This window comes from Cervus elaphus, chromosome 15, assembly GCF_910594005.1.
Source record: "Cervus elaphus chromosome 15, mCerEla1.1, whole genome shotgun sequence".
NCBI classification, from domain to species: Eukaryota; Metazoa; Chordata; class Mammalia; order Artiodactyla; family Cervidae; genus Cervus; species Cervus elaphus.
Window position 1 is genome coordinate 61,201,309 of NC_057829.1, and position 16,519 is coordinate 61,217,827.

General features: G+C 37.2%; 1 protein-coding gene across 1 annotated transcript in view; it reads right to left on the reverse strand.

Annotated features, from left to right (window-relative positions):
- Nucleotides 1-16,519, reverse strand: part of TM9SF3 (transmembrane 9 superfamily member 3) — a 57,697-nt gene that overhangs the window by 15,330 nt on the left and 25,848 nt on the right. The window contains exons 5-9 of the mRNA XM_043927008.1: nucleotides 15,898-15,975; nucleotides 12,711-12,842; nucleotides 10,341-10,507; nucleotides 4,920-5,014; nucleotides 3,261-3,391 (exon numbers count right to left, since the gene is read on the reverse strand). Of these exons, the coding sequence (XP_043782943.1) occupies nucleotides 3,261-3,391; nucleotides 4,920-5,014; nucleotides 10,341-10,507; nucleotides 12,711-12,842; nucleotides 15,898-15,975 (603 nt within the window). The remainder of the gene's footprint in view (nucleotides 1-3,260; nucleotides 3,392-4,919; nucleotides 5,015-10,340; nucleotides 10,508-12,710; nucleotides 12,843-15,897; nucleotides 15,976-16,519) is intronic.

Consider the following 16,519-nt stretch of genomic DNA (forward strand, 5'->3'; position numbering starts at 1 on the left):
TGAGAGATCACAAAATAGCACCCATCCATTAATCTTTGTCTCCATTCTTCCCTCACTGTGTTAATTTCTGATTACACATCATGAATTTCATTTCTGAGACCCCTGAATTCTCATGACATTTTCCCAGCAATGGTAAAATATTTGGATCATGAGAGAGCATTTCCCTAAATATTTGTGAAATCTTTTTTCCTAAAACATAGGGCACATTTCTGATAATTCCCCTCCCCAGGTAAAACAATCTTAAAATGACAAACATGGCTCATGACCTCTTACTTCTCCATCAACTACTCTACCCACTGACAGACTAAATCATAAAGTATGATAAGTCACGGATCTATCAGTGCATTCTGAGGTGAATGATATTTAGATTGAAAGGTTATCAGTTTCTGTGCTACTTTGTCTCTATGAGTTTAAAACTCTACAATTTGGTTCTCTGTCCTTTGAAAACCTCCAATATCATTAAGAATCTGAGATTTACAACCCAGAGAAGACTTGATGCCTAAAACATTTTTCAGAATCCCCTGGCAAATCTTTCCTCACTCCCAGGAAACCCTCACAGGACCAAAAACTCTGGGTATGACACTTAAATCATTTTTTAACAAATTCCAAAGGAAAAAGGTTACTTTACCAGATTCAATTTAATTTGAAGTACACTCTCTCTAACTCTCTGTAGTATCTTGGCCAGAATAAGCCAACTTTAGTAACGGGTATGTTCATCTCTGAACCATCTTTGACCCCGAATTTCATTTAAATGCTCTCTTATAGAGTTTTGTAATATTCTCTAGGAATCATGCCTTAAGACTAGATGCTAGACATTAGCTTAGATTACTGCTACCACCCTCTATTTATGTTTCGTTTACCTTTAATAAGCTGCTAAGATTGACAAGTACTCAACAAGTTCAATCTGGCATGGATTTAATGGCTTTTATGTACAGGTACATATGACCAGAGAATTTGGGGTCCAGAGACAAACTTCTCCCACTTTCAATCTTATCTTGGGCTAGTCCTCGGGACAACAGAAGTATTCTGACAGAACTCTGGACTTCAAGTGGACACAATCCCCATTGTTCTGGTGCCTCTGCAGGGCAACACAGAAGCTGAAGTCACTCTTACTAAGAATGAATTAAGCCCTCAATTGTGGACTCTCTGAGAAAACAGAACTAGAGAGAAGATCACCCAGAGAAAGGGCTCAACGGGTATGAAATCAAAGGAACAGGGATAGAATAAGCCTGAGGAAGAGTATACAGGATTATTTGAAGACTCTGATTTTAGACGAGGGTATTAAAGTAAGGGATCCAGTTTCTCAGACATATGGGACTCGGGAACTTTACAACTAACAGATCCATCCTCAGACGCTGAGAACTAGAATCAGGTAAACACTAGAGATTGGGTTTAAAGTAGGACAGATAAACTGGCATAGGATGAAGCCCTGGGCATTAAAATTTTTTAAACTTCCATGTGATTCTATGTGTATCCAAGGTTGGGGACCATGGAGTTTATGAGAATAATATAACCATTTTCTTCATAATGTCAACAAGCCAAATAACTTAAAATACAAATTTAAGTAGTTAAAACACTTAATGGACAACTACGTCAAATATCTCAATTCTTACATTTCATGTTCTAAACAAATTACGACACTCTTAAAAGGAAGAAAAAATTTTAGACCACACACCTGATTACAACCTGAAAGCAGTAGTCCTTCATTACAAAGACCAGGACATTGTAGGAGGATGCTAAGCACCAACAGCCAGTCTTTTTATACAATGAAGATCAATTTTATAAACCATCAATTTTATAAACCAATTTTATAAACCATCTCTTGCTCAGCATAGAGTCTGATACTGTACTTGAGTAATCGGTAAGTAATAAAGTATCTAAAGGTAAATTACATTGAATGTTAACATTTAAAACCCCATTTACAGAGTGGCAACATTTATAATTTTTGTGAAACAAAGCAACTTTGAAATAACATTTCACCGTAACAAATTATAAAAATTAAAACGGAATCTGAATTTTAATTTTTAAAGCCCTATGATAGTAATTCATTTGGCAGATCACCTCTAAGTAACTTGACTCTCTCTATATAATTTCTGATGGCCTAGAACTACTATAAAGCAAATTATTTTCCAGTTCTCAATGTTACTAATTCTTTTACCCTTTCCTAACCATTATCAGTATCCGTGGCTTGAAAAACGAAAACCAAACCAAAAAAAAGCTTGCAATTTTGAAGCAATCTGCAAAATATTCCTAAATAAAAATTATTAAAGATTTAATAAAAACATATACGCAAGGTATCTCTGAAAAACTTGGACTGTAAAACAACCAATCATCTGGACTTTTCTGGGACCATTCAGTAATTCCCATATGATAGAAAGAAACCCAAAACAAGGTTAAAATTCAGAGATATGGGTTCCAGTTGCAGTTCTGCCATTAAATCTGTATGACGTTAAATGTTACATTACCTCTCTGAAAAACAGTAACCACCTTGCAACTTGCATTATGTGTGTGTATGTGCGTGTGCATGTCTGCACAAGTGTACACTAAGACTGAAGTCTACTCTAGGCCTAAAATTCTGTTTCTAGTAAAATGGTAACAACTGGAAGAATCAAGACTGTGAGTTACCTCTATAAAGCACCAGTATTCCTGTGCTTTAGTTTTAATATATTTAAAAAATTTAAAACATTTCAAACTCTGTAATAACATGTAAGATATAAAATAGGATTTAAATATTTATAGCATGTAAGTTATCAATATTAATATAAATGCTTTCATGAGGTTCTAAAAATAGTACTGTTACAAAAAAAAAAATGCTACAGTCTTCACTTCCTACCACTGCACTCAACTATCACCTTAAAACACCCATGTTTCTTGCGTGTCATCATCCTTCCTCTGAAATATACTCACCAGTTTCCCTCATTCCTAATAAAACAATACAGTGTTCTCTTTTGTCTTACTTTAAAGTTGACCTTTCACTTCATTGGTTGACAAAATCAAGAAAAAATTTTCTTTACCTAACTTTCCAGGACTGAGTAGGGACTGGCTGCAAATAGTAAAAGGTAGCGTTATACTTAAGGTACCGCCTAGTTTAGAGGTACCCTGGATAGACGGTAGAGCTCATATTAGAATGCTTATCAGTCAGTCAGTCAGTCAGTTCAGTCATGTCCGACTCCTTTCGACCCCATCAACTGCAGCATGCCAGGCCTCCCTGTCCATCACCAATATACTCTCAGTCTAAAAGTAAGATTTGAGCAACTCACCATTGTTCCAAAAGGAATGGCTCTCGAAGCATGGTAATAAATGGCTATAAAATTGATGAAGAAGGCAGTGCCACACACCATAGCTGGGATGAGGAATGCACCAATGAACATCTGCTTTATCCATCTCCTTCCTGAAAGAAAAGGGAAACTCTAACGATCAGAGAAGCTAGGTAGACAGACATACATCAATGTTTGAAAGGTGGCTATTTCTCTTCTTAAGTTCCAACTCTTTTCTAGCCTTCTCTTATCCTATACTTTCAATGTCAGACATGGACATGATCAGATCTCCTCAGGACACTGTCAATCAGAAAATAACCTTTAGATTACCCTTGGTAAGATCTGATACTCCTAAGTTTAAGTCTGAACTCTGCCAAATTTCAAGAACAAGTGTAGTAAAGTTAAGTTTGGTTGGGTGTTCTTCACTTGCAATCAGACTAAAAGCAAATTTGCGTTCAATTTCCTGTTTTGGGTAACCTGTTCCTCCTGTGGAAACTTTTCTGGAGACCATAAACTGTACAGCTCTTAGCCTAACCAGTTTTCAGATCAAATTCAAAGCAGGCATTACCTCAGGCATCCCTACTTCCTCAGGATGGTAGACCTGTGTGCTAAGACTCATTTCCCATATCTAGAGGGAGAACAGAGAAACTGAACAGCTAACTAAAATAGTCAGGAATCTGCAATGACACTCCTTCAGGCAATCCAAAGAATTATCTCTGTTTACAGTATAGACCACATTAAGTCTGACAGGACCAATTTTTTTTAAAAGCCATGGTAAACCAGGATATCCTGGGGGAATTTTAAATGATCCTGTGCTCTGAGCTCCTCTAGCCTTTATGTCTAGCCTACTAAAAGAAGGGCAGGATCCTCTAATGCTTAGGAAGGGCTAGGAAAATCTCATTAGGAAGTCTCTATCCTGAGGAATATAATTTTAACATCTTTCAACAACCTTTCATTCATAAACTGAAATATGCAAATCTATTACTTTTATCACTTTTCTGACCCCAACCAATTATAGGAAAAACAAACGAACTTAAAGACCTTAAATGCCATCACAGAAAGAAACACCACAAGGCAGAAACCTCACATCATACATGAACACCCATCATTTTCAGGTCACAATAGTAAAGCAGCAGGGGGGTATTTCAGATGAAGCTCCTTTAGCAAAAGATTGTGATAGAAAATCTTTCTGCAGGATCTTTTGAAAAGTATTTAAGGGTCAACAGAAATAAACAGCTTTCCTTCCTATTATCCTCCCACTGCCCAGACATATATCCACAAACCATGAAATATGCCTTTATGTTCAGTTGTAAAGCTATAGAGTCTATGAGGAAGCCTCCCATGGAGCACTACTAGGGAATTAGACACCTCAAAGCAAAATAATAATAGTAACTTAAATACACTCTCTCCCACAGCTTCCTCAGGCCTAACTTCACAGTGGACAATGGAGATAATCTACTAATTATTCATAATTTTAGGAAATAAAATGTAAGGATTCCATAAAGAGCAGATGAGAACATGTAACAGGTTTGGTGGAGATTATGTGAAACTGGATAACAAATGACTTTATAATGGCTGTACTGCCCATTTGAAACTACATACACCTTACAGTGAAATATTAGAATCTGTAATTAAAAACACAAACAGTAACTCAGAAATTACCTCCTTGTCTAGCATACAGACTTCCTCCAAAATAACCATTCACTGGAGATGTAGCAGCATAGACAAATATGGCTGTACTGAGCATTGACCCCCTCCTAAAAAGGCAAAACAACATATATGATAAACTAAAACCAATGATTTAAAGAAAATATCATACTATCACATTAACATCAGTTTAACATCAAAGACAAATTTAGCAGTAACAGAAAAAATATATTCCTGGACTGCAGCGGACCTCAAAAGGTTGCCCAGTAAATGAATTTCTAGTTAAAATTACATGTAAATGGTAACAGACTGATCCTACTTTTCTTTAATTTGAAGTTAAATTTCATAATATTCCTAACAAACATTTCACATTTCTTTGGCAAACATACTAGAAGCTGGCACTAAAACTGTTTCGCAACCTTGTGAACCAATCGCATCACATGGCAAAGAATATTCATCTGTTAAGAAAATTAATTAGAATATTTCTCTTTATAGTTTAACTGCTTAAGAGTCTTGCCTGCTGACAGAAATAAGATGGAAGTACTGTAACCTATATTACTACTATTACTTTAAATGGTATAGTACTGAGACTTCTATTTAGTTTCCCTTATACTGTTAAAACAGTTTTTAAAAATTCATAAGTCTACAAATCAACATTAACTCAGATCAATAATTTCTAACCTCTTCTTCCAGTAATGCTATCTAGGCAATACAGATCAACTCCCCTATTGAACAAAACTGGACAAAGATATTTTAAATGCCTAATTGCAAAGAGAAATAATAAAATGATAAAATGACAGCATCATCTGCCATAATATAGAAATGTACTTAACTAAAGATAAAGACCATTTCTGAAACTCACCACAACTAGGAAGGTAAAAGTCTGTAGACAGAACGTATAGCCTTGTTAATTTGAGTTAAAGAATACTCTTTTAAACACAACTTACAAGAATATTACACTAATGTGTGTGCTGGAAGGAAACACAACTTTCAAAAATTAACCATTTTCTGGATAATAATTATTACATTCCATTGTCCGTCTACGTGGACTTACAAAGCCACCATACAGTCTTGAAACATGTACCACTTTTCTGCTCAAACACTTAAGCTCAATTTCTTAATGTGTATGTTAAAACACTATATAATATTCAATTACATAAATATACAGCTAAAAAGAAACGTGGCAGCAATATGTTTCCCATGTTTAAAAGATTGTGGGTTTCTCAAAGTTAATCAGTTTGAAAAGCCAAATTTGTTTTTTCAAGAATACAATTAAACATTGCAAGTACTAACTTTTTTTTCCAGACTATCATTAACAAATTGATCCATTTTGCTTATTACCGGGTGTGTGGATACTGACACAGACACTGACAGAGTTCAGGCTGCTGTCATGTGGTTAAGAGTCCAAAATGACTAGAGAGTTACATTCTCAGTCCCAGAGAGATTTCCACTAAGTGGAAGTGTGAGAATAAGTTACAGTTTTAAAAATCAGATATATACCCTTGCACCTCTTCGTTCATAAATATCTGATGGGCATTTTCCACCCAAAATAGACCACTTTCATCTACAATGAAGAAACCTACTAAAGTAGAGAACCATCCTTGCTCATCTCTCTAAGACTGGGGGTGGGGGGAGAGAGGGTGACATCTTATCTAAGTAGCTGCTTTACCTACACTTGCCATCCCACCACTACAAAGCATTTACCAGACTTACTCATACCTTCTCAAACACCATGCTTTCTCCAGGGTTAATATCACACTAATTGGCACATACACATTGATGCTGATCCTCTATCTAAGTATTTTCTTCTTTCCTGATTGCCATGATCATCACTGAACAAAGTAATTGTCACAGGTTATATACATTTATCTGCTTTTTATCCTCTAGAATCCTTGAGATTTCTACTCCTGGAGTGAGTCTTACAAATTTTACATGCAAGTTTTTTCATTTTCTCATCACTGTGCATTTTTATTATCTCTATCTTCATATCTAGAGCACTGAAGGTTAAGAGACAAGTGCAGGAGTCACAGTGACAGTGGTGTCACTTGCTCAGTCATGTCCAACCATTAGCTAGTCCATGGAACATAGCCCATCAGGCTCCTCTGTCCATAGGATTTTCCAGACAGGAATACTGGAGTGGGTTGCCATTTCCTTCTTCAGGGGATCTTCCTGACCAAGGGATTGAACCCAGGTCTCCCACATTGCAGGCAGACTCTTTACCATCTAAGCTATCAGGGAAGAGTGTCGAGGTTCAAATCTCAGCTTACTAACACTCCTTACTAATAGCTGTGTTATCTTACTCAAACTACTCAACCTCCCTGAGCTTCACCTTTCTCGTCTGTGGGTTGAAGATAATAATAGTCCCTTCACAGGGCTGATGTGAGGATTAAATGAGCTAATGAGCAAAAAGCTACTAACATGGAACCTCAATAAGGTTAGTCATTCTGATCTCATAATAATATTCAGAGGTGTAGTACTTATCATGTAAGTGATTAAGTATGTTCACTTCAAATGGTAGAAAAACCACTGATAACAATGACAGGCTTAAATAACAATGCATGACTTGCCTGCTAATAACCATCTATTAGGTGGGGATTCTTATTTCTAAAAGCTGAAGGTCTATAAGCACAAGAGCTTCAGCATTAAAAAATGAATTGCCAACATTGAAACACTAGCATTTGAGAAAGAACAAAGCAAAAATTTGGATTCTAGGAGAAGTTGCCTGTGTGTGCGCTAAGTCGTTTCAGTCATGTCTGACTCAGTGCGACCCTGTGGACTGCAGCCTGCAGGCTCCTCTGTCCATGGGATTCTCCAGGCAACAGTACTGTAGCGGATTGTCACTTCCTCCTCCAGGAAATCTTCCCAACCCAGGGATCAAACCTGTGTCTCTTATGTCTACCTACACTGGCAGGCAGGTTCTTTACCACTAGCACCACCTGGGAAACCCCTAGGAGAGGTTCAGTTCAATTCAGTCCAGTTCAGTTCAGTCGCTCAGTCATGTCAACTCTTTGCGACCCCGTGAATCGCAGCACACCAGGCCTCCCTGTCCATCACCAACTCCCGGAGTTTACTCAGACTCATGTCCATCAAGGCAGTGATGCCATCCAGCCGTCTCATCCTCTGTCGTCCCCTTCTCCTCCTGCCCCCAGTACCTCCCAGCATCAGGGTCTTTTGCAATGAGTTAACTCTTCACATGAGGTGACCCAAGTATTGGAGTTTCAGCTTCAGCATCAGTCCCTCCAATGAACACCCAGGACTGATCTCCTTCAGGATGGACTGGTTGGATCTCCCTTGCACGGACTCTCAAGAGTCTTCTCCAACATCACAGTTTAGAAGCATCAATTCTTCGGCGCTCAGCTTTCTTCACAGTCCAACACTCACATCCATACATGACCACTGGAAAAACCATAGCCTTGACTAGACAGACCTCTGTTGGCAAAGTAATGTCTCTGCTTTTTAATATGCTGTCTAGGTTGGTCATAACTTTCCTTCCAAGGAGTAAGCATCTTTTAATTTCATGGCTGCAATCACCTTCTGCAGTGATTTTGGAGCCCAGAAAAATAAAGTCTGACACTGTTTCCACTGTTTCCCCATCTATTTCCCATGAAGTGATGGGACCAGATGCCATGATCTTAAGTTTTCTGAATGTTGAGCTTTAAGCCAACTTTTCACTCTCCTCTTTCACTTTCATCAAGAGGCTCTTTAGTTCCTCTTCACTTTCTGCCATAAGGGTGGTGTCATCTGCATATCTGAGGTTACTGATATTCCTCACGGCAATCTTGATTCTAGCTTGTGCTTCTTCCAGCCCAGCGTTTCTCATGATGTACTCTGCATAGAAGTTAAATAAGCTGATAATATACAGCCTTGACGTACTCCTTTTCCGAATTTGGAACCAGTCTGTTGTTACATGTCTGGTTTGAACTGCTGCTTCCTGACCTGCATATAGGTTTCTCAAGAGGCAGGTCAGGTGGTCTGGTATTCCATCTCTCTCAGAATTTTCCACAGTTTATTGTGATCCACACGGTCAAAGCTCTGGCATAGTCAATAAAGCAGAAATAGATGTTTTTCTGGAACTCTCTTACCCACTACTAAATACCCAATACTAATTTCTAACACTGTGACTATATAGTCAGTGTCAATTCCATAGTGATGAATTTAATCCAGTATTTAATGTGAAGGATGATGTAGTCTCATGTAGAAAGGGGCTTCCCAGGTGGCACTAGTGATAAAGAATCTGCCTACCAGTGCAGCTTTTCTTGAATTTGAGATTTAGTTTACTTGAAATATATTATATCCTAAAATTAGAACTACCGACAAGACACTGAAGTTTAGGTTTTGGCCAATTATTTTAAGGTTTATGTGGTAACTAAAATACAAAGGTTACATTAAAGAAATATAACAAACTACACAGAAATACCTTTGTTGACTAACACACATTCATTTCAGGTCAGTAAGCACTGACTGAGGAACCTGAATACACAGAGCTCTTCAGGCACTCGGAGACACAAAGGTAAGGCCCAGTCTCTACTCTCGAGGAGCTTACTGTCCAGTGCAAGGAAAAATCAGTTATAGTTAAACATTTAATATGTAACTAAAGAGTCCTGCTTCCAGCAACAATCTGTCACTTGTCCACCAAATGCCAGGCATATATAAGCAAGCACCATCAGGAACTGCAACAGAGGTATGAAATGTAACAGGAGACAAGTGTCATTCTGATTGAGGACTTCATGGGGTGGCATCTACACCCCAGGCTCAGAGTGTGTTTGCTTTGTTGAGGTCATGGCTCCCTGAGCACAAGGTTATAGGACTACTCAATAAAGACAAGATATCCATGAATGTACAACTTTTTCTTAGGATCCAAAGGCCTCACATTAAAGATTTCTTGAAACTGGTTTTGTCTTCAAAGACACAGTGTACCAGAAACCATGTAAAGACAGAATAAAGGAAAAACCATGCAATTATTGTTCTAACCTCATGTGCCTTTTCCACCACTCTTTTTAGTGTTATCTACAATGCTTTCTTCTATTCTGTAGAGCTCCAAATTTTGGAGGCAAATGTGAAGTACTAACTCACTAAATGGGTAATCCTTGTGTGCTTCTTAGAAGATCTAATTGGACCTTCAGCTTTCATAAAAGTGTCTACTCACTTTGTCAAAGAACTCTTGATTTGTAACTGCTCATACCTCTAATGAAAAATAATCTTTATAACCAAGCAAAGTATTCAATAAGGTTAGTAATTTTAGAAGATAACAGGAAAGTATATTTATTATAGCTGCAGAATACTGTTCACTATTTGTTTGCAATAATGGCACTTATGCTTTTTAAATTCTAGGATAATTAGGGTCAGCGATATTTAATATGATTGACTTAAAGGTTCAATTATTAAAACTATTCAAGAACAATGAAAAGTAATAAAGTTATAAACATATGAACTTACTCTGTATACAGATCTTCTATCATTGCAACAATAATAACAATGAGAGACACAGCAAATATCTGACATCCAGAACCAATGAGAGAGGAAAATATCAGTGGGTGACTTGATGGTCTAAATACATCTCCATGTACCTGCTTCCATCCATACTCATCTCCAAGGTCTCTATCCTATATATATATATATGTGTTGAGAGAAAAGAAAATAATCCAGAATGAAATTAAAATACATAAAATAGCTTAAAAAATTACAACTACAGTTGTAAGTTCCCTCCCTACAAACTTAGAGCTATTAAAAGTTTCAAAATATCAAGAAAAGACATTTTAAATTTAAAATAATTTCTGACTTAATAACTTATTATGTTATAAAGTGTGATATTACTGAAACTCAGAAAGGTGGCTCCTGGTTGTACTCAGAAAATCTCAAAGAATGGAAAAAGAAGAGGTCTGGGAGCAAAAAGAAATGGTCACACAGGGAGAAAAGCCCAGCAGCTCTGAACATTACCTTCAGATGCTGTTCTTGACATTACATCATAACTATGGCTCACGTATGACCAGGGCCCAGGTGGAGAACAAAAGAAAAGATTAAAACCAGTACTAGATGCCCTAGCAATGCAGAAATGCCCCTTATAGCCTGGAGCCTAAGAAAGTACATGGGGAATGTATTGAATAGTTAAATATTATTTAACTGTCTTATCAGTCAGTTCCGTCACTCAGTCATGTCCTATTCCTTGCGACCCCATGGATGGCAGCACACCAGGCTTCCCTGTCCATCACCAACTCCCAGAGTTTGTGCAAACTCATGTCCATTGAGTCAGTGATGCAATCAAACCATCTCATCCTGTCGCCCCCCTTCTCCTCCTGCCTTCAATCTTTCTCAGCATCAGGGTCTTTTCTAACGAGTCAGTTTGTTGCATCAGGGGGCCAAAGTACTGAAGTTTTAGCTTCAGCATCAGTCCTTCCAATGAATATTCAGGATTGATTTCCTTTAGGATGGAATTGTTGGATCTCCTTGCAGTCCAAGGGACTCTCAAGACTTCAACACCACAGTTCAAAAGCATCAATTCTTTGGTGCTCAGCTTTCTTTATGGTCCAATTCTCATATCCATACATAACTACTGGAAAAACCATAGCTTTGACTAGACGGACCTTTGTTGGCAGAGTAATGTCTCTGCTTTTTAATATGCTATCTATAGTGCTTTTCTAAACAAAACATTCAATTATGCCTTTTCAACCTGAGTAAGCAAGTATCTAAAACAGTGTTTCTTAACAAATGTCAATCAGTCCCTCAAGATAATCTCTGGGTTTCTTTTGGTGGTGGCAGGGGAGGGGGAGTGGTCTGGGTCAGCTATATTTGAGAGGCAGCAAATATTTCATGTTTTCATACTGTTCATGGGGTTCTCAAGGCAAGAATACTGCAGTGGTTTGCCATTCCCTTCTTCAGTGGACTGTGTTTTGTCAGCAACTGAACTGAACTGAAATAGTTCATCGGGCCTCTGATATTTCACAAGACATATACGCATATTAAAGTTTTAATTGAACTGTTTTCAAAGCTTATTTAATGATGGAGCATACCTACACAGAATATTCATTAACAACTGAATCACTCTGCTGTACATTTGATACTACCACAACATTATAAATTAACTACACTTCATTTTTTAAAAAGGGAAAAAAAAACAAACGAATAGCCATTAACATTCCCCGATGGTCAGGACTCTGTGCTTTCACTGTCAAGGGCATGCGTTCAACCCCTCGTCGAGGAGCTAAGATCCTACAAGTCGTGCAGTGTGGTCAAAAAAATTAACAAACAAACAAACCACACTTTTGCTCATTTATAACACTGTTCTATAATTTAGTAAAAATAATTTCAAAAGCAAACCTCTGAACCATCCGAACTAAATGTAAATCAATCCTTCCACCAGCTCTTAATTTCATGCAATATTTAGCAGCATTAGAAAGATACCAATACAAGTTGACAACCTCCTAGCTGCAATTCTGAAATCAAAAGCTCTGAAAAGTGAGTCTGTTTCACAAGCTTGACATATCCTTCTCTGGTGGCAAATCTCAAGACTGAACTAACAAGAGATTACTTACACTGTTTATTTTATTCATCCCACTTAGGGTGAACATTCATATGTTTTGCTGAAAACACATTAATGTATTTGATTGTAGGACATTTAATCAGGGCAACTTAAAAACATTAAAATATTTGATTAGAGACCCCTCTGGGAGTTTATATCTTTCTAAAGCCTGAAAATTCTGAATTTTAAAGATCAGCTGATCTCAGGATTATAAACCTACTTCCAATATTCAAAAACACTTGAGTTCAATTTTTTTGTAAATACAATGTATTAATAAAATGTTTGCTTACCATGTCATCCATTTCTTCTTCTTTACTATACCGGGCATAATCTTTTCTTAAAGTTCTCATTAAAATCATTGAAACTAAGCCCACCAAGAAGATAACCATCATGAAGGAGTTGAAAATTGAAAACCAGTGAATCTAGAATAACAGAAAATAAAGTATTACTTACATGAAATACCAGTTATAAAATTCACAGGTTTCATGATGACAATGGAATGTTTATGCAAAAGAAAAAAAAACACAACACAAAAATCTTCTAAAACTTTTACATGAAAATCCAAAATTAAAATACACTGAAGAAGAGTAATCAAAGAGATTGGCTTTCTTTCCAGTAAGCTTCAGATGCATTAAAAGTATGATACTGTATATATAGATTATCACAATCAAATTGTACAAATAAAGTACAATTTGGCCACATGAAGTATGCTATTCAGTATTACAGAGAAAGAAAATGGGTTTTGGAGTCAAAATACAGTTTAAACACAGGCCCTGAACCCCAGTTTTCCTTCATCAAAGATGAAGGAAATGATACTGTATCATAAGTGATTTGTACATTTTAATACATATGTAAGCCACATGTCACCACTGTCTGGCACACGTCAGTGAATACTCAATAAATATTAGTTCCCTTCCCTCTAACTGAGCAACAACCTGAAAACCTTATCAAAATGACAAGACTAAACCCATCATAGTTGGGTGCTGTGGACTTAAGCCACCTTCCTATCCATAGTACAGAGAACTCTGATGTACTCCATAGTTTGTCAACGTCCCCAAGGCTCTTGACTTTGATTTCACCCATACATTTGTCAAAAAATTACATTCAGATGCAGCACATCTGACTTCAACTATGTCTCTGGCACTGTCCATCAATTTCTTTACATTTTAATTCCCCAAAATTCTTCCTTATGGGTAGTTTCAAAATTTCTCCTCTCTCATTTCATTTTTTCCCCTTCCTCTCCATTCCCATGCCATCACCTCTCACCTGATAGCTCTAATGGCCTCCTACGTGATGACTTTTATGTTTGGTCTTTCCCCTTCCTTTCAGTCTATGCTGTAACAGCGAATCCAGTACATCTTTCTGAAACATCATGTTCATATATCGTTTCTCTATTCTAAAACTTACAGTAACATTCCCTATTTTTTCACATATCAAAGTGAAAGTGTTAGTCGCTCACTCATGTCCAACTCTTTGCAACCCCATGGATAGTAGTCCACTAGGTTCCTCCGTCCATCGGATTTTCCAGGCAAGAATACTGGAGTGGGTTGCCATTTCCTTCTCCAGGGGATCTTCCTGACTCAGGGATCGAACCCAGGTATCCTGCACTGCAGGCAGACTCTTTACCTTCTGAGACACCAAGGAAGCTTGCATATCGAACCTAAACTATTCACATATAAAGTTTATCACAAAAGTATCTCTTAAGATTTATAAATGCACTATATAAAAATAGGTTTTTACAAAGATTTGCTTTTGTTGCTACTCTGGAAATTAACGACCCAGAAAAGGACAAGAGAGAAAAAATTATACATACATATATATGTGTGTACATATACACACAGACACACAAAACTCATAACTTTTTTCAGTCAATTTATCAAATTTTTGAAAAGAAGTTTTATACAGTTACTGTTTGGTAATAAGAACGATATGCCCCCAAATGTTAAAATTTCTAGCAAAGCTCTCTATTTTCTAATCAAAGATGCAAACTTTAATACCTATTATAATGTACTACTAATAACCTGACATTTTATAATATTCCTTTATCCCCCAAATTATAAAATGTTGTATGATTCTGAAGTTATTAACCAAGGGAAATTATTTCTTTAAAACAATAAAGAAATGAGCTGTCACACAGCAGTGACTAACCCTATGAACTGCTGCCTCCAGCGCTCTCTAGCGTTGCTAATCCTAAAAGTGGCACTCCAGGTTTACCACCACCATTAGAACAGTGGAGATTAATAACCACCAGTGCTGCTGCTTCCTGAGCACCTGCTATGGAAGGTTTTATACCAGAGGTTTTATAAACATGGTCAAATGGAGTTTCACAACAACTCTGCAAAGTAGTAGAGTTGCAACCCCCGCTCCACTGCTGAAAAGAAGCTAAAGAACTGAGTCCTTTCATCAAGGTTACAGTAAATGACAGAGACAGAGTTTACATGCAGTTGGAGCTCCAAAGTCTGTGCTGGTAAGTCACTGTATAACAAACAATCCCAATGCTTCACAGCAGATCCCATCCACTACTGCCTACTTAAGGAAAAAGGTTCATTAATTCTCCCCATCTTCTGCATCGTCAGTTTTGTATTCTTTACGGAACCCCATCAACATACAAACATGTTTTCCTTACATTTCAAAAAACAAAACATAAAACACCCCAACTCCCTCCTGATCCCATCTTTCCTGCTGACTACTGCACCATTTCTTCACTCCCATTAGTAGCCAGACTTGTTGCCTCCAATTACTCTCCCCTCATTCTCTCTTACACCAGCTCTGTTGAGATTGTGCCCCACTACTATACCAAACTTGTTCTTTGTCAAGTTCACTGATGACTCCAGATGAATCCACAGTTACTGTCAGTACTCACCTTACTGGCCCATCAGCAACAATTCAGAACTAATCTTTCTATCCTCCATGACAGACTTTCTTCTCTTGGCTTTCAGGATACCATATAATTCTTTTTTCACACCATACAAGTATCTCTTCAGAGCTCCGAGCTGGTTTCTGCTTTTCTCTCTACACTTACACTCCTGCTCCCAGTGCTCAGTTCTCAGTGCTCTTCTATTTCTATACACTCTTTCTTGGTAACTGCATTCAGTCTCACAGCTTTAAATACTACTTATATGCCAATGACCACAAAACTTCTATCTATAGCCCAGGCCTCTCTCCTGAACTCCATTTGACAGATCCAACTAGCTGGTCATTATCTCCATCTGGATGTCTTGAAGACTTCAAAACTACTATGTCCCAAACTGTACTCTGATCGTCCCCTCCAACTCTCCAAACACAGCTTTTTGCCCCACAGACAGCAGCTCCAATTTAACAGGTGCTCAGGCCCCTCTGAGCTCACATCTGAAATCAGCATTATAGTTAAACCTTTGAGATTCACAGCCCTCACACTGTGCCCTACAGATGACAATTGCTTAATGTGTGACTGACTGAAGCACATACTGAATGTCGTAAAGTACACAATTTACCTACCCTGTGTTGAAAAAAGGATGGATCAAGATATTTGTCAAATCGATCTTCAAATTTTACATCTGATTTTTTCCATTTTACCTGAAAAAAAAAATTTTTTTTGAATATCAAGGACAGTAAACAATACTCTGAGCAAAATTTGAAAAGATTTACACTCTTAAGAATAAGAAATTTGAGAAATGGTAGAAAGTTACTACAAATCTGAGAAGGTGAAATATATGATTAAAAAAACTACCCAGCTTCCCTCTCTGTGTATTAACAAAACTTATGACTTTACTTAGAGTGATCATTTCAGTTTTCAAGGACTATTACCTGTTAAATTCTCTGACCTCATAAATGTGATAATAATTAAATAGACAAAATAAATAATCTGAACATCTTTGTCTCTAGATTGCATTAATTTTATTACAAAGATAATGTTTCTTTATAAATACAGCTATGCAAATATTATTTGTACTAGGTACATATGCACAAACCTTGAAAAACTTTCAAAACCATCTAATAGCAATGGACTCATTCTAGCTACCAGGAAAAGAAACTCGCAAAGAGAAAGGCTACCTACATCAGATTTCTCTTCTTTCCACTACTTTTAATCATAATAGAAAAGAATTAACTTAACAGCTAC